The 21,654-nt window shown below is 36.5% G+C and overlaps 2 protein-coding genes and 1 long non-coding RNA gene across 5 annotated transcripts in view; 1 reads left to right on the top strand and 2 right to left on the bottom strand.

Annotated features, from left to right (window-relative positions):
• tmprss3a (transmembrane serine protease 3a) overlaps window positions 1–4,278 on the bottom strand; it is a 56,087-nt gene extending 51,809 nt beyond the window's left edge. The window contains exon 1 of the mRNA XM_087265721.1: window positions 4,140–4,278. The gene's annotated coding sequence lies outside the window, so the exon portion shown is untranslated. The remainder of the gene's footprint in view (window positions 1–4,139) is intronic.
• Window positions 4,279–4,561: 283 nt separating this feature from the next.
• On the bottom strand, window positions 4,562–19,167 carry fgf9 (fibroblast growth factor 9). Of its 3 annotated transcripts, none has more exons than XM_087265870.1 (4): window positions 18,508–19,167; window positions 10,758–10,889; window positions 10,503–10,606; window positions 4,562–5,519 (listed from the first exon to the last, which is right to left on the bottom strand). In XM_087265870.1, the coding sequence occupies exons 1-4, from the start codon at window positions 18,668–18,670 to the stop codon at window positions 5,328–5,330; spliced, it is 591 nt and encodes a 196-aa protein (XP_087121996.1). In that variant the 5' UTR covers window positions 18,671–19,167; the 3' UTR covers window positions 4,562–5,327.
• Window positions 19,168–19,227: 60 nt separating this feature from the next.
• Window positions 19,228–21,654, top strand: part of LOC147842324 (uncharacterized) — a 68,491-nt gene continuing 66,064 nt past the window's right edge. Inside the window, exons 1-2 of the long non-coding RNA XR_015499329.1 lie at window positions 19,228–19,563; window positions 19,611–20,106. This is a non-coding gene — a long non-coding RNA (uncharacterized LOC147842324). The remainder of the gene's footprint in view (window positions 19,564–19,610; window positions 20,107–21,654) is intronic.

Genomic DNA, 21,654 nt, shown 5'->3' on the forward strand with positions numbered 1-21,654 from the left:
AAACTAAAGTTTATATAATATGATGATGATACTTTCACTAAGCATGGCTAGAAAGGAGGGATAAAGAGTCAGGGAGGTAAGACTTCATAACATTAATTCTCGGCCATAATTCGGGTCTAAGACCACAGATAATACTATAAAACACATATTTTTGTATTCCATAGAATTGTCATAACTAATATTCATGCAAAGGGTTTCCTAAGTGATCTTAGCATATCACTCTGTTACATTGTTTTCCAGTAACATTTAGGATTGATGTCTGTTATTTCTTTAAAATTATAATTGTATAATAATATTAATATAAATTGTTTTTATTTAGAATAAATATAAATACATTTTTATATTTATTGAAAAATAAATGTAACTATTTAAGGAGATGGTTATATGGGGTGGTTTGCCCAGGGTGTCAACCAAACTGCCCTCCCTGATAGTCGTTGACAGCACACACACTCTCTCTCAATAGACAGTAATGGCTATATGAAATTTACCTTAAGGTACATCAATAGAAGAAGCCGCAATAATAAAGTGGCTCAAAAAGGGATATAGATAAATGATATTACTAGGGTCTGTATAGTGTGTGTGTGTGTGTGTGTGTGTGTGTGTGTGTGTATAGTAATGCCTTTTGTTCAGTTTGTTCATTCGCTTGTTTTATTATTTAACTCATTAATCTCCATTAATTTTAGACATGGCATATACTGTATGGTATGCAATAAATGTATGTGAAAAATAACTGAAAAGTTATTTCTTTATATGAGAAGTGTTTTTAAACTAAATATTGATTTTTATTTTGTTTGCACATGTACTTGCTGAATTATTTCAAGGAATAAATTGCGATATTTTAAGACTAATTTATTAAATTAATTAAAATCACATTATTTAATTTACCAGAAATAAAAATATAACATTACACTAAATTAATTATTTTTTGTGTGCCACCCCAAGATTTGGTGTGGCCTCTTCTGGCCACCCCTATGAAAATTTTCTGGGGGCGCCACTGGCCGGAGGACCCTGTCCCTGTGCATAACCAATTAACTCTCACCTTTCCTGTGGTGTCCTGTTGAGCTCTTTTGTTGAGAATTTGGTGGCCGCAGGCCATGAGGCCAGCGACCTGTTGTTGAAACACCATTTGATGGTGTCCCTGGCCCTTCACTGAGCAAGGGCTGCTTTGCGGTTCAATAATGGCATGCTGGGGCGGGGGCAATGAATGCCTACGGGGTGCTTGACGCTGCCGCTTTGCCGGAGGAGTAAGCAAGGGTGGCAGAGCAGGCCTTAAAGCTGGAGTTGGGTGCCCTCAGCGAGGAGCAGCTGAGGTGGATGATCTGATGGGTGGAGCAGTTTTATAAGACCATGGATATATGACCTCACATATCGCTCTCGACTGCTCTTTCACTGCAGTGAACTCTTGAGTAAATTCACTGTGTCGCTAAACAGGTCAGTCTAGGATATGGGAGCGTTAAGAAAGCAGACTTCGTCAGCGTCATCATATCTGCCAGATTTAGCCAGAGGTGGCATTTCTGGACCACTAATGTGGCCATTGTTCTTCCCAGGGCTAATTAACTGCACATATTTAGTTTCTGAATTTTTTAATTCTCAGAGGAGCGCGCCAGGCTATTGCTTTCTTGTGTAAACAAGCTCCACAGGAAGATAATGGTCCCACTGAAATTTTTTCAAAGGCTCCTGGGGCATATGGCATCCACAGTCGTGGTCACGCCGCTCGGTTTGCTTAATATAAGACCACTTCAGCGATGGCTTCGCGATCGAGTCCCCAGATGGGCATGGCGCACGAGTATGCATCGGGTGCACATCACTCCGCTGTGTCTCCACACACTCAGCCCCTGGATGGATCTGGCTTTTCTACAGGCCGGAGTGCCCCTATGGCTAGTATCCAGACATGTTGTCGTAACAACAGATGTCTTCAGCACGGGCTGGGGGGTCATGTGCAACAAGCATGCAGCTGCGGGTTCGTGGTCCGGAACCTGCTGGCATATCAATTGCCTGGAGCTGTTGGCAGTGTATCTGGCTCTTCGCTGTTTTTTTCCGGTGCTGGAGCAGAAACACATGCTGGTCAGGATGGACAGCATGGCTTATATCAACCGTATTGTGGGTATACGCTCTCGCCGCATGTCTCAGCTCGAAATCATGTGTGCTATTCACATTCCAGGCGAGCTCAACCATGCAGCCAATGTGCTCTCATGGCAGTTAGTGTCCCTAGGAGAGTGAAGACTCCACCCCTATTCGGTCCAGCTGATATGGGCGCGCCACTGAAGGGTTACGTGACTGCGATTTCCACTCATCATGACACGGTGGATGGCAACACGCTCGGGAAGCATGATCTAATCATCCAATCCCTCAAAGTCACGCGGTAAATAAATCCATCCTGCCCCCCTCTCATTCCCTCTTGGGATCTCTTTATAGTCCTGGCAGGTCTGCAGGGAGATCTGGTCAAGCCACTCGATTCAGTATCACTTAAAACTCTGTCATTAAAGACAGCTCAGCTGATCGCATTGGCGTCATTCAAGAGAGTTAGGATCTGGAGGCATTTTTGGTCAGCGAATCGTGCCTTGAATTCGGGGCAGGTTACTCTCACGTTGTCCTGAGACCCCGACCTGTCTTTGTGCCCAAGGTTCCTACCACCCCATTTAAAGATCAGGTGGTGAACCTGCAAGCTCTGCCTTCGGAGTAGGCAGGCTCAGCCCACTAGCTGCTTTGTCCCGTTTGAGCCGTTGGTCGGTTGAAGGAAAGTGCCGTATCAAACAGAAGTTGGCCCACTGGTTAGTTGATGCCATAGCCCTCGCTTATCAATGCCTGGGTGACCCGCACCCCCCTAACGTGAAAGTGCACTCCACTAGAGGTATTGTTTCCTCATAGGCATTAGCACATGGGGCCTCTCTCACAGATATCTGCAGAGCTGCAGGTTAGGCGACCGCTTACACATTCATGAGGTTCTATGACCTTTGAGTGAAGCCAGTTTCCTCCCGATTATTGGGTAATCCCAATCAATCAGGCGGGAATTAAGCTCGGTGTCACAAACGCTTGCTGTGCCAGGCTCCCTAACTCTGAGATACGTGCGCTTTTTTCCACTCTACTAGTAAGTTCACCTTCTCTGGCGAACCCTAGAAAATTCCTCCGAGGCCCCCAGTATCGACTCAGCGAAGGAGTCGAGTGCATGGCTCAGTGTGCGGTTGGTACGCCCATTTGGTCTACACGCATAATGAGGATTGGTGCCAGCTATGTGCTTCCCCATTAGTGATGCCATATGCATTATTAACATGGTGTATTTACTCTTATTAGGGGGTCCCGTGTCTTCCCTAAACGGCTAACCAGCTTATCATATGTAGCACTCCCCCTCATTAGGGCTAGTCCATATGTCTCGTTACTATCAGGTCTCCCCTTCTGGGTAGCAAGTGGTCTCTGCAGTGTGCTCCACCTTCGGGGACTGGCAAGCTTTCCCAACATACTGTCATATTTCCAAAAATCCATAGTCTAAATTAGCTAGGTAAAAGCACACTTACGACCCCCGATTAAAAAACTTTTATTCCCATATGTAATATGTTCGGCCTAAGAGACGTTGGAAGGTTGCGCTCTTGGTTATGTCAATGCGCTCATATTTTGGCTTGGCAAACTACACATCAGGAGTGCGACGAGCTTTGGCTGCTGTGGCGCTTTCCAAACAGTCTCCCAAAAGTTATCATAGTCGCACTTAGAAGTTCCCTTATGAAGGGGAATGTCCTGGCTACAAATGTAACCCACGTTCCCCGAATATGGAACAGAGAAATGTGTCTTCACTGCCACAGCACTTTAGTCTCCAGCTGGGAGCTGAGCGATCGTCTCTTCAGCAGGCAAATTCTGATGAGCTGGCTCCAGCAGCCGACTGATATAGCCCTAATTGGCTCATCAGTTTCAGCTGTGGAGCTAAGCACCGCCAATTCAGTTGGCATTTCATTGGCCCGTTTTCATATCTTCAGAAGTGATTGGTCATCTAAAGCACTACCAAAAGTCTGTTGTCACAGACACACGTCTCCGTTCCCTATTCGAGGAATGTGGGTTACTTACATAACCATGACGTTCCTTTAAATGCTAAAATGCATAAAATTTTATTTAAACATTTTTATATACTTTTTATATATTTATCTAAATACTTTAAACATGCATTTTATTTAAAAATAGCCTAAAATTACAGCGAAAAAATTTCTGAGAAAGAAAATGTTTTGAGTTTCAATGCTAGGGCCCCATACCTGGATTTGCTTATAGGGCCCCCACATCATTAGTCCGCCCCTGCTGTTGACAGACAGATGACCAATTATTTGATGGACAGATTGAGAGACAGACAATAAGCCAACATAATAAGACACTACATGAATTGGTACATGAATAATGCATTGATTACGCATGTAAGGGAAGGTTATGCTTGTTTCTATTAGGGAGCTTTACATTTGTTTTGAAACTGTTGTCATTGGAGAGCTCCATGGGAGACCTGTTTTGTTTACTTGTCATGTCTTATTCAGTATAGAGTCAAAGCAACCTTTGAAGAGTTTTTTCAGTTTAAAACACCACCACTCAATGTCACTCAGCATGTGAATCTCTTTAATTTAAACACTGACATTAATGATAGGACACAGAACCGTAATCATACAAAGTAGACAAAATTGGACCAAGAAAATCTTAGTCTGCATGATAATTTTAGTTATTTGAGATACACACAACAAAATCTAAATTTCAGATTAATAAAATAAATGTATCGAAATAAATATAATAGAAACTTAAACTAATCTGTAATAATATAAATAAAGCTAAATAGAAATATAAAAAGTAAATCAAATAAGAGACAAAAACTAAAAATATGAAATTAAAACCAACTGAAAGTGAAACAAAACTAAGCAATAATAAATTAACATGCAGTTAATTATCTCAGATACAGTTAAATTACAGACACAGTACATAGATAACCAAACAAGCAAATAAATAAATAAATACATAATATATAAACTTTATCTGCATTATGCAAATACCAACAACAGATAAAAACAACAGACACATTCACAAGTCATTTACCAGTTTAAACATGTCAAATAAATGATAGAATTCAAAAGTTCACATCTTGTTGAACATGATAAAATAAAACACACACTGCTATAAATAATTTAATGACACGCTTGTTCTATCACTATACCCTGCAGTTTATAAAGCCATACAATGGATTAAGTGCAATTTCTCAAAAATATAGAGAAAATATACCCGTATCAAAATAAAATGAAATTGCAGTAAAATTTCACAGTTTTAATGCTGCATGTTTTACACAGAAAGTGACACAAGATGTGAAAGACAGTTCAGGGTAATTCCCGTTTTTTTAAAAGAAGGAAATGTGTGCAGGCCTGATTACGGCCAACTCTGTAACCTTTCCGTAGCTGGCCTCGCTTTGACAAAGCCAGGAAAAAGCCTGTGTGGTTCATGGAGGAGTATGTGTTATAATGGTTTTCTTCTATTTGCTCTTTAAACAGACATTCATTGGAGAACTTCTTCTACAACAAAAAAGGAGATGGAAAATTAAATGCATACCTTTGTAGGTACTATTTCAGAATGCAGTTGATTACACCTACCAGACAGATGAAATGACTATTATTTTGCAAAAACATAGGTGTTACCTATCTAGTTCAGCTTCAACTTACTCTGAAACTTACAGTTTGTCCAGCATGCTTTACACAACACTGTCATATTAAAGCAACACCATGTGTTTTCAGACCAAGTGTACCACATGCCGGCTTTTGAGTGAAGGTCCTGGCTGTTAGAGCACCCTGTGGGGGCTGGCTGCAGTACAAGTCATAAAGCCTGCCTTCGTGTTAATGAACGAGACTTGAGCCCAAATAATAAAATAATAATAATAATTGCAAGAAAATGTCCCAAAAGATGGTTTTGGTCGAATAAGGCACTGGTCATCAGCTGATAAAGGAGCAGATATTCATTTTTTGTTAACAGTATGTTCTTAGCCAGTCATTAAATGCTATAAAAACAGGGCGTGTCATCGTGATTGACAGTTGTGATGGACAGTTTCTCAGACCGTCGGAGCATAGGGAGGAGATAGAAGTCTTATTATTTTATTTCTGTGTTATTTTACCATGATAAAATGAGTTGTTCAGCAGTAAACAATACTTTCTGACATACAGGATCTGATGGAACACTTTATAAGGTCAGGGCTTTATCGGGCTTTATTATTTTGCTGATACACGCCTTGCCATGATGTGGAAAATACAGGTGATCATTATCTAGCAGTAATTCTCTTTATGGGTCTGAAAAAAATATTTAGGAAGACAAAACTAATGTTAGCCGATCTTCACACTGATATCCTGTAACGTTATTTGAACTTGACTTGCGCACGTCTCTGAGATTTTTAGTTTCAGCATGTTATCAAGTTAATATACAGAATTTGCTGCTATAAAGTATTAATGTTTTAGAAACCGGATCTTGTATAACAAGAGCTGTAAATGTTATATATATATATATATATATATATATATATATATATATATATATATATATATATATATATATATATATATATATATATCAAGTATTGTTGGCTTTATTGTATTTTTTTGAAAACTTCTAATAAACATTAAAATGAATGTATATTCCTCTTTAAATTCCTCAGATATGATCAAGGCATCGAATAAACCAAATAAAAAATGGAGGGAAAAAAAGGATAAACAATATACAAGCGATGTTCAGCAGCTGATAGACATCAGTTAATGTATTAATACTGCAAAGTTTATTGTACAAATTGATAGGGATTATTTTATATAAAGCATGGATGTGTAAATATCCTGTTGATATTTAGAAATCTTGTTAAATTGTTATCTATGGTGTGTACATTTTAGTTCCTTTTGATTGCTAATTAAAAATAAAAACCTTTTCAAAAATGTATGTGTTGTTCGTATGTTATTGTTCTATTTTACAAGTGTTATTTCTACCCATATGAAGAAACTAAATACTAACAACCCTGTTAAAAGAGAAATATTTTTTGTCCTCATGGCTTAGTCTAACTTAGGCTTATGCCGAGTTCAGACTGCATGATTTTCAAAGTAGTCGTGTCACAGCTGTTTTCACATTGCATGACTATCTGGGCTAGCGTTTCGTCGCTGCTTTGTTTACACTGCAAGATGGATCGGCGACAGGGACATTCACATTGCGACTTTACTATAGGAAGAATCGCCGACAACTTCGTCCAAACTACGTCTCACAGCCAAAAACACATAGTATATCTTTTGTTATTAACTGCATAATGAGAAAGAAGCCTTTAATGGGGTAGAACATGTACATGTTTGCTCACCTGGGTTTAAAGGGAATTAGCCATTTCTCCTCAACGCTGATAATAAACTAATTTCTTTCTGTATGAAACGTCAAACAGACACAGTTGCTCCTGAGTCCTGTCAAACCTCCACTAGTTTTTCCTCCATTTCGTGGGTCCAAATGAACCGAAAAAGAGCGCTTTTAACTTCTCCCCCAGCCTCCCGCTGGCCTGCAGCAGGTATACACACGCACACACAAGTGAAAGCTGCTCTCTCATTGGCTGTAGGCGATCGCTGATGTTATTTTCAGTCAAAACTCAATTCACATGGCATGATTTGAATCGTCGACAGCTCCAGATATTTAGCATGCCAAATATCTCACAGGCATCGGCGACTCATCGGCGATTCTCTCAGATCGCGTCTTTGATAGTTCATACTGTGTGATTGTCACTCACGTGCACGAGCAGCGATTTGCCTGTGATTTCAGGCATTTGTCGGCGATTTCTCAAAACCTTTCGGCGAGCCAAAATCGGGGCTAAAATCACGCAGTCTGAACTAGGCATTAGGTGTATGAAAGATTGTTTATTTCTGCAGTCCAAGATTGTTTTTATTAAATTATATTTTTATTAGCGAGCCTTTGTTAGTACAGATACTGGCTGTCACGTGAGAAGTTCTAGGGGCGTGGTTGATTTGACATATAAACGTTTGGTTGGAAGCTTAATTCCGCGGCTCCGCCTCTGGCTCCATCTGATAGTCACTTCTGCTCATGCCCAGGGTCCAATTTCAGCAGTTTTTGCGACAGTTTGTGCCCGTCATGCGGCGTTTTACCTTCAAAGTGTTTAATGGAAAAAGGCGCTGTCCATATTTTTTTACAGTCATTGTTTAAGTAATAACAGATGTCAAATAAATGTTTACTATAGAAAATTTCCCATCTCCCATCTCCATGCATGTAACTTTAGGGGTCTTTGTCCATGAAGTCAGATTAGCTGCCTATCCAGTTTAGTTTGTTATAAATCTTTGTTTTATGTACCTTGAAGATCAAAGGATTCAAAGAAGTTCAAGGATGCAGTGGGTGTAGATGTTAATAAAAACAGGTCACTGTTCCTGGAGAGCTACATTCCTGCAGAGTCCGTTAAACTCTTTATCAAACACACCTGTATTTATTTATCAAGCACTCCTTTAGATCTTGCTTACTTGGTTATTATGTTGGATCAAGGTTAGAGCCAAACTCTAGGACAGGGGTTGAAGATTTGCAATTTGTTTGAAATTTTGTGCAATGTAATTTAAAATATATTTTCATTTTTGATTAACGCTCCTTCTTTTGGAATTGTTTCTTATTGTGCATTTAATTTTTGTAAAATATAATTTTATAACGCAATGTCAATTTTTTAAATTCATGCTTATTATTACTCAATTCCTGACCGCAATACATTTGGCATGAACTTGATTCCATACTAGACTTTGACCTTTATAACTCGTGTAGTCTATGCAAAAAACAAGCAATTGCATTTATCAAGAGAAAGTTGCATAGGGTTGCTTTAAATAGCATGCTAAAACTGTTCATAGTTGTCATATAGTTGTAAACACTGTAAAACCATATACTGGAAAGGACATGTGATTTGTGATTAAGTTCTTGTTCCCTGTTCTTTTGTTCCACTTTTTTTCATACAGCCTTACAGCCTATACACACCTGTTCTCGTGTCAAAACACATATGTTTAGTGGCCGTGTCTTTTGTGATCTATTATTAAAGTCTGTTTTTGTTCTTTGCATCTGCATTTTGGTTCTCTCTTTCACACAAAAGTAGATGAGCTGCTAACACATTTCTTGCCATTTCACAATAAAATGCTGTAGTAAAACTAAAAGCTCATCTTATAATATACAATAATGAAAAAAACATAAATTGACATTCCCAACATTTGAGTTTTTTTGACTTCATTTCACTAATGTTTTAACCTGTGTTTTATTTATTTATGGACATCAGTTATGTGCAAATGTGGTGTTTTGTGTTTTATCATTATTGCATCATCATGTCTTAAATGTTGGCACAATAATGTTTATATCATTTTAATATATATTTTATTTAATAATATATGTAGAGTCCATTTTAATACACACAAGAGATGTTTAATAGTGTGAAGATTTTAAAACAGATTTTTACATGTAATAGTTTTAGAAAGTAAGTTTTGAGATTTGAGATGCGGACCATTCAACAGCTTAGCTCATGCTCAGCAGGGGAGGTGAAATTTAAAAATAATTTAATGATAACTAAATCAACCGGGATTTCTCTATTTTAGCCAATAATCCTGATAGACTTTTGTTGTGCAATAAGGAAACACGCATGGACAGTGCTTTTACATAATTCATTCATAGAAAGAACGTCCAGAATGGAGAAATTGATGAATTTGTGCCAAATATTAGCATCATTGACCCATAACAATGTACAGTAAGTCACCTATAACTGTCAGCAGGTTTGTGTGCTCTTGATAAATTACTGAAAAACAGCTGCTGGTAAAGTATATTGATTGCAAGTACTTAGTTTATGATCACATCTCTGTTTTGTTCTGTTGATTTGTAATATCAAATATTCGTAGCTTGAAATAGATGGAAATATGAAGTTCAGTAAAGTTAGCAACAGATTCGCACATTCGTTTTTTCTGGATCAGTAACTCATGTCATTGTGACCTATTCGCTATTAGCATGACTAAGTTACTATGGCGAGGGCTTAAACGGAGCAGTGCTCATAATGTCGAGTGAAAAAAAGAAAAAGCAGCTTTGAAACATAACCTGCTTTGTATTTTTGTAGGAAACACAGTTTGGAACTGTTTAGGGTAAGAGGTGTGTGAGTTATTGCCATCGGTCTATCACTGAATGTGTCAGGAATATAAAAAAAAAACAACTTAGCTCGGCTCCTTTAGCACAGTTTGATCCACAATCCATATGCACAACCCTATGGCTGTTTCCCTCGCTCGAAAGCTTGACAGTGTCCCTGCGTGTAGCTATGGTTGCTAAGCCAGGATTGGTGGGTGGCGGTTTTTGGGTGTGGCTTAGCGAAGGGTAAATTGTAAAAATTTAAAGCTGTTTTGTAATTGTTTACATTACTACTATATGTTTTTTACAGTATTATTCCAGCAACTGCATCTGGCTTTTTTTTCTTTCTTTTTTTTTAAATAGCAGGATGTTTTTTACAATGTCCATCCGGTTGCAATAACATTTCTCACCATTCCATGAGCAGTTCCTTCCTGATTCATGCACAAATACAACTGGCTCTTCACTCCACGGATACCCACAACACCAGGCCTCATAGCGAACACTTTCAGCAAACCTGCACAGTGAACAGGAATAGACAAACAGAACTGGCATAAACGGATGCAATAAAATGAAGATGAATGAGTGTAGATGAACAATTGTACTGAGAATAGAACATGAGCAGATGGTTTGTTCTCACTGTATTATTGAAGGGAAAATATACATACTGTATTCAGAAGGCTCATGAACGCCACTCACGCTGCCATTCATCAGAATCTGCAGATGAAAGCCGATGCCAACACGACAATACAGCAGCTGATGCGTGATGAAGCCTTCAGCCGGATTAGATCGCTCCACACCTGCTGGGATCATCAAAGAGTGCGGATATTAAAATATATTTTAATACCAATCTAATAGGAAAATTAAGCTGAGTTGAGTTTAGTAATACTTATCCCTTTGCAGGAAATTTGTTTTGGACTCAAAGCAGCACATTTGCGTTGAACTCAGTCCACATTGAAACAAACAAACAAACAAAAAAAGGCAACTAAAAGTATCATCAAGGTTATTTACTATTTGAAATGCTAATAAATTTTTTCGATGATTTTATTAATTATATTATTCTTATAAAACAGCAACATGAGATTTTTACTTACTCCAAACAGTCTTGAGTCTCCTTAAAAAGTAAAGTTGTTGTTGGAACTTTGAGCAGAGATCGTAAATGTAGGCTTTCCAAGGTACAAGGTACTAAGAATAATCACTGTGGTCTGTAATCAGCCAGTCTTTTCAGGTCTACTCTAATTTCTTTGGTGTTTCCCACATTTACAGTAAGTTGATTTAAATCACACCACTGTTCAAAGCCCAATATTTTGTTATTTCATCATTTATCATGAGGTTCAGTATTACAGTATTTCAGCAGGCTCAGTATTACAGTATTTTACAGAGCAATTATTCTCATCCTGACTAAAACAATCATTTGTTTATGCTATAAACAGGATAGGAGAGCATACAAAACCCTGGAGGACACCTACACTGTTTAAACTAACATTTGATAGAGTAGCTTTTACCTTAACACATTGAGTGTGATTTGTTAGCCCCTTAATAATAAAAGGATTACGGACATTAAGCTTCACCAGCTTATCCAAATTAAATAAGCAAATATTTTCTAAAACATACAGCGAGAAGGTAGTTTATACACTGGGTCATTATTCTGATGATGTTGTTCACTTTGTGATCTGTTTTTCATTTGTTTACTCAATAAAAATATGTATTACAGACACGCAGTATTTCAGACATGTTGAGTACTGTATGGGAATTCAAAAAGAAAGTAATCTGGAGGAACAAAAACACAGTGAGACCACTGATAACTTTTGAAACTATGTTAAAAATAAAGCACAAAGGCTTTTCATTCATCAAATGTATTCGTTTTGCCCTAACCTTTGAAAGTGATGTAGTTTGTTTCAGTTCTTTTGAATGTCGGTTTCCTTAACCAAAATATATATATATATATATATATATATATATATATATATATATATATATATATATATATATATATATATATATATATTTGGTCAGTAAACAAACATGCCTCTTATAGTTAAAAGTAAAGGGTGAAATATGGAAGTAAATGGTGACAGAATTTTCATTTTAAGGTGAACTTTCAATTTCCAAACATAGTAATACATATCATATAATTATGGTTAGCAGTAAGTTGTAATTGCTAAAATGCATATCATCTTGCAAAAATAACGCCAACACACACTGCTCGCATCATAGTTTTGATATCAGTGAATGCGTCACAGATCTGTCCTTGTGTTTTTGATTGCTGAAAGCGTGACCGAATAAGACGTACACTGCATAATAGAGTGCTGATCCAGTGTATGAAAGGGACAGTTCACACAAAAATGAAAATTCTGTCATCATTTACACAACATTAACTTGTTCCAAACCTGCTGCAAATAATTATTAATCATTGAATTCCTTACTTGTTTTTCCTACTATGGATGTCAATGGTTACATGTTTTTAGATTTCTTTAAAATATCTCATTTAGTATTCAGCAAAAGACAGAAACCCATAACGGTTTATAACCACTCGAGGATAAGTAAATAGTGAATACACTTTCATTGTTTGTTGAATAACACTTAAGGCCATTCCATTCAACCATATATTATACTGCATATTGTCACATGTTCACAATGAGAGGACACTTGTTATGCTTGCTGTGTTATCTGAACTTAATGCCCCATAATTCTTTGCATCCCTCATCATCGAACTGGTCTCAGGTGATTGTTTGTTCATTTATAGTTCTGTCTATTTAAGCCTTTGTCTTGATTGTTTGTGGGTCTTGTCTTGTTGTATTTTGCTCTTAGCTCCCCAGATCACAAGCTGGCTGCATTGTGTTTGATGTATATTTGCCTTTTATGGACTTCACGTTTTGCTTTGTTTTTGCACTTTGTTGTTTTTAAATTTATTTAATAAACAATAGCTCCACATGGATCCATTCTTTTGTGACTCTTTAATTGTGACATACTGTATGAGTGCACTGTGAGGCATTTGATCATTACTGAAATTATTCAATAGAAGCAAATGAAGTGATATTACTTTGCAGCATGTAGACCGGACACTTTTTTCGGGAAAACATTGTGCAGTTGTATGCTCCACACAGGTGAGTGGACCTGACAAACCACCTGTAGGAGGCACTCTTTTTCCTTCCCATATAAGTACTAAAGACATAAAAAATCATGTTTTATGCATGATTATTTTATCATCACAATATGCAGAGGACAACAGATGGTAAGTGCAAACCAATGTTGTTTAAAGAACAACTTCAGTGCACAGAGAGAGAGAGAGAGAGAGAGAGAGAGAGAGATCTGATTTGGGTGTGGTAGGCTATTGTTCAGGCAGTAAATGGTAGTCCACACAAAGAGAAACTAATGGGCAATCTGTCTCTAAGCAAGTGGTGAACAGGTGCAGGGTGTTTGTGTTACTTAGAAGTCAGTTGATGGTGATCATTAATTATTAATTCAAAGTCCACTGACATTAAAATGGATATGGTGGTCAAGTCACAACAAGACGGCGCGGTGGCCCAGTGGGTAGCGCTGTCACCTTACAGCAGGAAGGTGGCTGGTTCAAGCCTCTGCTGGGTCAGTTGGCATTTCTGTGTGGGTTTCCTTTGGGTGCTCCGGTTTCCCCCACAAGTCCAAAGACCATGCTCTATAGGTGAATTGGGTAAGCTAAATTGTCCTTAGTGTAAGAGTATGTGTGTGAATGTGAGTGTATGGGTGTTTCCCAGTGCTGGGTTGCAGGTGGAAAGACATCTGCTGCATAAAACATACACTGGATAAGTTAGTAGTTTGTTCCACTGTGGCGCCCCTAAATAACAAAGGGACTAAGCCAAAGAGAAAATGAATAAATGAAAGTAACAACAGACTGGACTGACTGACCAATCAAAAAAGATTAAGAGGAGTTTAGTTAAACTTGATTGAACAGTTTTAGACAAAGAGCTGATTGTGCAATGCATATCATGATAAAACCTTGGTGGGAAATAAATCTGCTATAGAACCTTTACATAAGAATTGTATGAGAAGTAAAGTATGGTACTGCAACTTCATTCATTCATTCGTTTTCTTTTTGGCTTAGTCCCTTTATTAATCCAGGGTCGCCACAGCGGAATGAACCGTCAACTTATCCAGCACATTTTTACGCAGCGGATGCCCTTTAAGCCACAACCCATTTCTGGGAAACAGCCACACACACTCATTCACACTCATACACTACGGGCAATTTAGTTTAACTGCTTATTATTTATGCTGAAAATGTTACATCAAAATTAAATGAACTATTAAAACAACCCACATTTACAATAGCTTTATTCCTAATATTCACATGAATATGTGTTTGAATTTGCTGCTAATACAGGATTATTAACAATGTGCGTCATGTTTAGTGAATAAAACACTTCCGTAAAAGATCCACCGTTTTTTTCCCCATTTCATGCCTCCTCAGGAAGCCTTCTCATCAAGCCTCCAAACAACATGAATAAATTAGGTGGAACCCAGCATATTTTCAATTGTGTGACCTCATATTATCAGTATCGATGTGCCTGGATTGCTTTGCAAACATTTTATTCCAACCACCATGGAAGTATTAAGAACTGTTTTGTGTAAACTTGTATATGGACCATCCATTTTATAAAATCAATATTCCCCAAGAAGTCATACTGTAGTTTACACTGAATTTATAACTACACTCTGCGTTGTACCTTACAACACTGTTAACTGTTCTAAATTAAATGTAATTCCTGGGGCTTAATGTTTTAATTTACTGCAGTGTTTAGTTAACAGAAAGATAATCGATACAAAGTGATACTTTAAAATATTGATTGTTTACTAAAATGGATAATATTTTGTTTAAAGTACACATGGATTCAAACTAACCATACTGATTTTGCTAGCTCACATTGCTAGTTTTGGGGTGAACGTTCATCTGTGGATGTCATGAAGAAAAAAAAAAACATTTTTGCTCTTGTAATCTAACACAGAAGTCTGAAAATGTGCATCCTGTTTTCAGTTACATTTTCAAATTACATCTGTCTGAGGTATTCACTGTGGTGAAGTTTGACATCCTTAACCACGCCCATACAACTGTCAGTTTTGACAGCGCTTATGACAACAAATACAACTTGTAAACAGTGTGTGAAGTTTGCCTGTCCTTCCCATGTTGGTGTGGGTTTCCTCTGGGTGCTCCGGTTTCCCTCACAGTCCAAAGACATGTGGTACAGGTGAATTGAATAAGCTAAAATCATCTGTAGTGTATGTGTGTGAGTTAGAGTGCATGGTGTTTCCCAGTTTTTAGTTGCGGCTGGAAGGGCGTCCACTGCGTAAATCAAGCTGAATAATTTGGCGGTGCTGTGGTGACCTCAATTAATAAAGGGACTAAGCCGAAAAGAAAATGAATGAATGAATATTGTGGTTCTGATTCTTTGCTGCATGTCTTGAACTTTTTGCCTGTTGTATGGATTTCACTTCTGGATTGTCTCTGATGCTGTTTAAACTGGTTGTCAACCCATGTCTGCCTGACCATTCTTTAATAAAGCTGTTTTTGAAATTAAACCGCCTCCAATTCCCTTTATCTCAACAGTCTCACGGGCCCACACACTTGTTATACCTACATACCACCTCTGCCCACAAGGAGCCTTTAAAATCAAAGTTACAGCTCTATATTATATAATTTTTAATTGTTACACTATTATCTATAGTTATAATTATTAAAAATGCAGAAAAAAAAAACATTACAATAAGCTTTATTTTTGTGTCACAATTAACCTGCATAAGTGTACAGGCAAGCATCCCACTAGTTCATGATTTTTTACTAATATGGTATACTCAATGGTGTAAAGTAAGAAATTACAAATACTCAAACTACTGTAACTGAGCAATTTTTCTCAGGAAAACTTGACCCAGAGACTGTTTAGATACATGTCACTGATGAGAGATGTTTACTGTATGATGACCGAAATGGCTTTAAACACCCAGCAGGCTCAAGATGTCAACCTAATGTCAGATTGACGTTGTACACCAATGTCATGGGGATGCTGCATTTTGTTTATAAAATCGGGTTAACATCAGAACATAATGCCAGGCTGGCGATAATGTCTGATTTCCAACCTAAAATCAACCAACTATCAATCTCTAATGATGTTACAGCTTGACTTTGTGTGGATGTTACCACTATGACATCTATCAGATGTTATTTTGGTTGCCATACCTTAAAAGTCAGTATCTGATGTCAATATGATATTGGTTTAAGATGTTGGCTCGATGTTGGATTTTGGTTACTTTCAAACACAACCTAAAATCAACCAAATATCAACATCATTTCACGTCGTTATTGGACATCAAAATAACATTGTCCTTAGATGCTGGCAAGACATTAAATTTTGGTCACCTGACATCACAACCTAAATCTAACCTAATATTAACGTCTTACGATGTTTTGTGCCTGCTGAGCAATACCTAAATGCACTACAGAATGTTACGTTTACACAAACTCCTCAAACTACGTGTAAATCCATCAGCATGCATCCGTAACACTCACTACTCACACATATTTTTGAAAGGTGTACTTTTTACTTTACTCTTTTATACTTTGAGAAATATTTACAACATATACTGTACTTTTACTCTACTTGCACTACATTTTTAGGCAAGTAATGGTAGTTTACTAAAGTATCATTTTTCAGTATTCCTTCCACCACTGAGTATACTACAGTTAATCTTTATGATTGTTTTTTTCATAATAATCATAATCAAGAGCTACACAGATGATGTTTGGTTTGACAGCTGAAAGAATATACCACGTTTTTATTAACATTATCTGTTGCTTAAAAACTAAATAAATGTGCCAGCAAAAGAAGAGGATCTCCTTTGAAATTATTGTAAAATGTTTTAAATAGACTTTTAAGTTCAAATTGTATTACTGGTAATATATTTGCAATATATTATTTATGGTAAATATCACTAAGTTACAAACATTCATTGTGTCATTTTATTTTTGTCTTAGTCCCTTTATTAATCTTGGATCACCACAGCAGAATGAACCGCCAACTTATTCAGATTATGTTTTACCCAGTGGATGCCCTAGGTTACAAAAAATAAAATATATTTTTTATTTTACTTAAAATGAACATGAGGCGAGGCAGTGGCGCAGTAGGTAGTGCTGTCGCCTCACAGCAAGAAGGTCGCTGGGTCGCTGGTTCGTACCTCGGCTCAGTTGGCGTATCTGTGTGGAGTTTGCATGTTCTCCCTGCCTTCGCATGGGTTTCCTCCGAGTGCTCCGGTTTCCCCCACAGTCCAAAGACATGCGGTACAGGTGAATTGGGTAGGCTAAAATTGTCCGTAGTGTATGAGTGTGTGAGTGAATGTGTGTGTGGATGTTTCCCAGAGATGGGTTGCGGCTGGAAGGGTATCCGCTGCGTAAAAACTGCTGGATAAGTTGGCGGTTCATTCCGCTGTGGTGACCCCGGATTAATAAAGGGACTAAGCCGACAAGAAAATGAATGAATGAATGAATGAATGAATGAAAATGAACATGACTACAAGTATAGTACAACTATACAACGACAACTAGATTATTAAACTTTATTTAGAATTAAATATGAAATTATGAACTGCAAAAAATTATATAAAATTCCAAATGTGCAAAATGGTTACTGTTATAATGAAACAACCTTTTGAAGAATGTGGGGGTTGTTGACATTTATTATATGACACAGAAAACATACTGAAAGAATGAGTGATAACATATTAGTATTCTAAAGGTATATATATATATATATATATATATATATATATATATATATATATATATATATATATATATATATATATATATATTTAAACAGTTTAACTCAGAATTTTTAGCCCCCCTTTGATTTTTTTTTTAATATTTCTAAAATAATGTTTAACAGAGCAAGGACATTTTCACTGTATGACTGATAATATGTTTTAATTTTTTAAAAGCCATTTTTAAGGCCAAATTATTAGCCCCTTTAAGCTATATTTTTTTTCTGATAGTCTACAGAACAAACCATCGTTATACAATTACTTGCCTAATTACCCTAACCTAGTTAATTAAGCTTATAAATGTCACTTTAAGCTTGAAGTGTCTTAAAAACATCTAGACAAATATTATCTACTGTCATCATGGTAAAGATAAAACAAATCAGCTATTCGAAATGAGTTATTAAAACTATTCTGTTTTTTCCCCCAGAAATTGAGAAAAAAATTAAACAGGGGGCCTAAAAATTCAGGGGTGGCTAATAATTCCGACTTTAACTATATATATATATATATATATATATATATATATATATATATATATATATATATATATATATATATATAATTTTTATTTTAGTTTCGTGTTCTCATCTAAATGCTGAAATGTTGTTTTAATTAAATCATGGTTGCTCTTACCTTTCTCTTGGATCTTTGCATCTCTCATTGACAGCAGCCACAAGTGTCTCAATCTTCCAGCCGGATCACCTGAAGACTCTTCAACTTTCTCTGTGCAGTCACAGTGTTTACAGAATGGTAATAAAACAGACAGAAAGCTTAAAAACACTCCAGGGAAATCCATAACAGAGGCTTCCGGTCCACAAATGTCTGGTCTTTGTTCTGTTTGGCCTTCAGGTTAGGCCTTTGACAAACTTATAACAACAGTGAAATCAGTAAAAAGGTCTATGAGGCCCAGTTCCTTTACTAAAAAGACCAGAGCTGTGACTGAATGTGATAAATGAACATTATGTCCTCAACTCAGTGTAAACAGAGCTTAATATGCACAGGGTCAGCACTTTCATACATATATAGACTATCTGTTACTAAATGAACATTTAGTGACTAAATAAACCCAATGGAAAGAACTCACACAGATATACTTTTGCGTCTTTGGACATAACTACATGATGAAATCTTCAGTATTATCACTACAGTGATATCAAACACCACTCATGACGTCTACAAATTGCAGTTAAGTGATGCTAAGGGAACATGCAGGTGTATTTAGGAATATTTAATGTGTAGATGTTGTGGATGGTCATCAATGAGTGGATCTACCAAATTAGAAAAAGTTGAGAAAGTAGGAAAATGCAAAAAAAAAAAAAAAAAAAAAAAAAAGAAAGAAGTGATTTCTAAATTCTCTTTGACTTTTGTTGATAGTTTATTGCAGACAATACAACAAACATCATTTAATGTGATTTTCTTTAATAAACACATTTCAAAAAAGTTTGAACAGTAAAGCATTTACAATTTTGTCATGTTGCCGTAGGCGATGTGGTGGCACAGTAGGTAGTAGAGTCTTGGCTGGGTCATTTGGCGTTTCTGTGTGGAGTTTGCATGTTCTCCCTGCGTTTGCGTGGGTTTTCTCCAGGTGCTTCGATTTCCCCCACTGTTCAAAAACATGCGGTACAGGTAAATTGGGTACGATAAACTGTCCGTAGTGTATGAGTGTTTATGAATGTTTTCCAGAGATGGGTTGCAGCTTGAAAGGCATACGCTGGGTAAAACATATGCTGGATAAGTTGGCGGTTCATTGCGCTGTGGTGACCCCAGATCAATAAAAGGACTAAGAAAAGAAAGTGAATGAATAAATGAATAATGGAATAATGTTGCCATTCCTTTTCACGACACTTAAAAGATGTATTGGGATTAAAGACATCAAGTGATGAAGAGTTTTATTTGTATTTTTGTCCCCTTCTCCAGACTTAACAAGACTTAACGTGGACAACAGTGGGGTCTTCTTTATTGTATTTTGTGCTTTAAAATATGCCACACATTCTCTAGTGGAGACAGGCGGGGACTGCAGGCAGGCCAGTCAAGTACCTGTATCCTCTTCCTCTGTAGCCAGGACTTTGTAATGTTTGCAGAATGTGGTCTTGCATTGTTTTGTTGAAATATCCATGGCCGTCCCTGGAAAAGAAGACAGCGTAATGTGCTTCAAAATCTATATGTACTTTCTGCATTAATAGTGCCTTCAAAAAGTGCATGTTACGGCTGAAGTATAATGCACTGTTGAAGGTTAAATATCCAAATGTCTTCCAACATTTCATTGAAGAATATTGTTTTGACCATTTTAATAATTTTGAATGTAATGAACTACTTTTAATAGCTAATGTAAAAGCTGCTAATTGATAATGTAATGAAAAAATACATCCTAATAAAGTGTTCAGTGTGGTAAACATCCAAGTCTATAAACAATTATACACAAACTTATTTCCACAACCACAATAAAGAAAAATTGTACTTTTAAAAATGTATTTACTGGTGTAGTTTTATTTTTTATTTTTTAACCTTTATATATCCCCTAATTCCAAGTTTCTCTCACAATTCTGAGTTTATATTTCACAGTTTAGACTTTTGTACTTATTCTTGCATGTTTTCTGTGCAATTTCAAGTGTATCTTACAAAGCTAAAATGTTGTTTTGTTCTATTTCTAAATTCTCTGAAGTTTATGTCACAAAGTTAATTGTGATTCCAAGTTTAATTTATTCACATTTCTCAATTTATCCTCCACAGCTGTTTGTTTATAAATTGTAATGAATTTTTTTTTTTGTGAATTTGTCAAATATGTTATTATACAGCACATGATTTATTGAATTACATTAATGAGGCATCTAGAACTGATAATTGTTGCCATGTGGATTTACTGATATACATATAATTTATTATTTTATCATGGGAACAGCAAAATATTGTATTGAATTTATACTTAATTTAATGATTATTTTCCTGTGGGGTTGTAGAATGTCTTTGTCTGGTGTTTTAGGATATACATAAAGTTGCTAATTAGATTAGAAAAAAAAAAGATTGAAGTGTCTGATGGTGGGTGGGTAAGTGTGTGGGTGAGAGGATGCTGGCATATGCCTTTTGCAAGTCTACAGGAAAGTAATGAACAGCTCTGTTCGGTGAGTCAATACACACTTTTAGGTTTGATAAATTATTGTTATGCAATTTATTTATTTTGTAGTAAAACTTATCTTGTGAAATAATGTATTTTATTATTTTATTTTATTTTTCAATTGTACTATTTCAGTGTTCTCCAACCCTGCTTCTAAAGGCACCAGCAGTACATTTTTTCAACCTCTGGCTAATCAAACACACCTTAAGGGGTCAGATAAGGGAGACATCCAAAATATGTACTGCTGGTGTGCCTCCAGGAACAGGGTTGAAAAACACTGGTTTCAAGCTTTGAATCCCTGTATATCTTACCATGATTTTCTTCCTTGTTCATCCTTGTGAATTTATAACAATTTTGACTTTCTTGAATTTCCAAATTCAGATCAAGTTTATTCACAAATCTGATGCATGTTTATGTCTCTAACTCCTTTTCGGAAGTGGCTATTTGCTTCATTTATTAGCTTCATTCTCCTTGCAGTTTTAGGTGTTGCTAACAATTTCTCAGTTTTTTTTTTCTTTCAGTTCTGTCTTTATTTATTTTTATTCATTACTTTTTTTGTCTTGCAACTTCTTCATCATGCTTGTCTAAATGAAAGTTTCGAAATATTGATTTCATATCTTGCAAGAAAAAAAAATATTTTTTCATATGTAACAGAAATGCCTTCCTGT

The sequence above is a fragment of the Danio rerio genome, chromosome 9, assembly GCF_052040795.2.
Source record: "Danio rerio strain M-AB ecotype USA chromosome 9, GRCz13ab, whole genome shotgun sequence".
Lineage (NCBI taxonomy): Eukaryota > Metazoa > Chordata > Actinopteri > Cypriniformes > Danionidae > Danio > Danio rerio.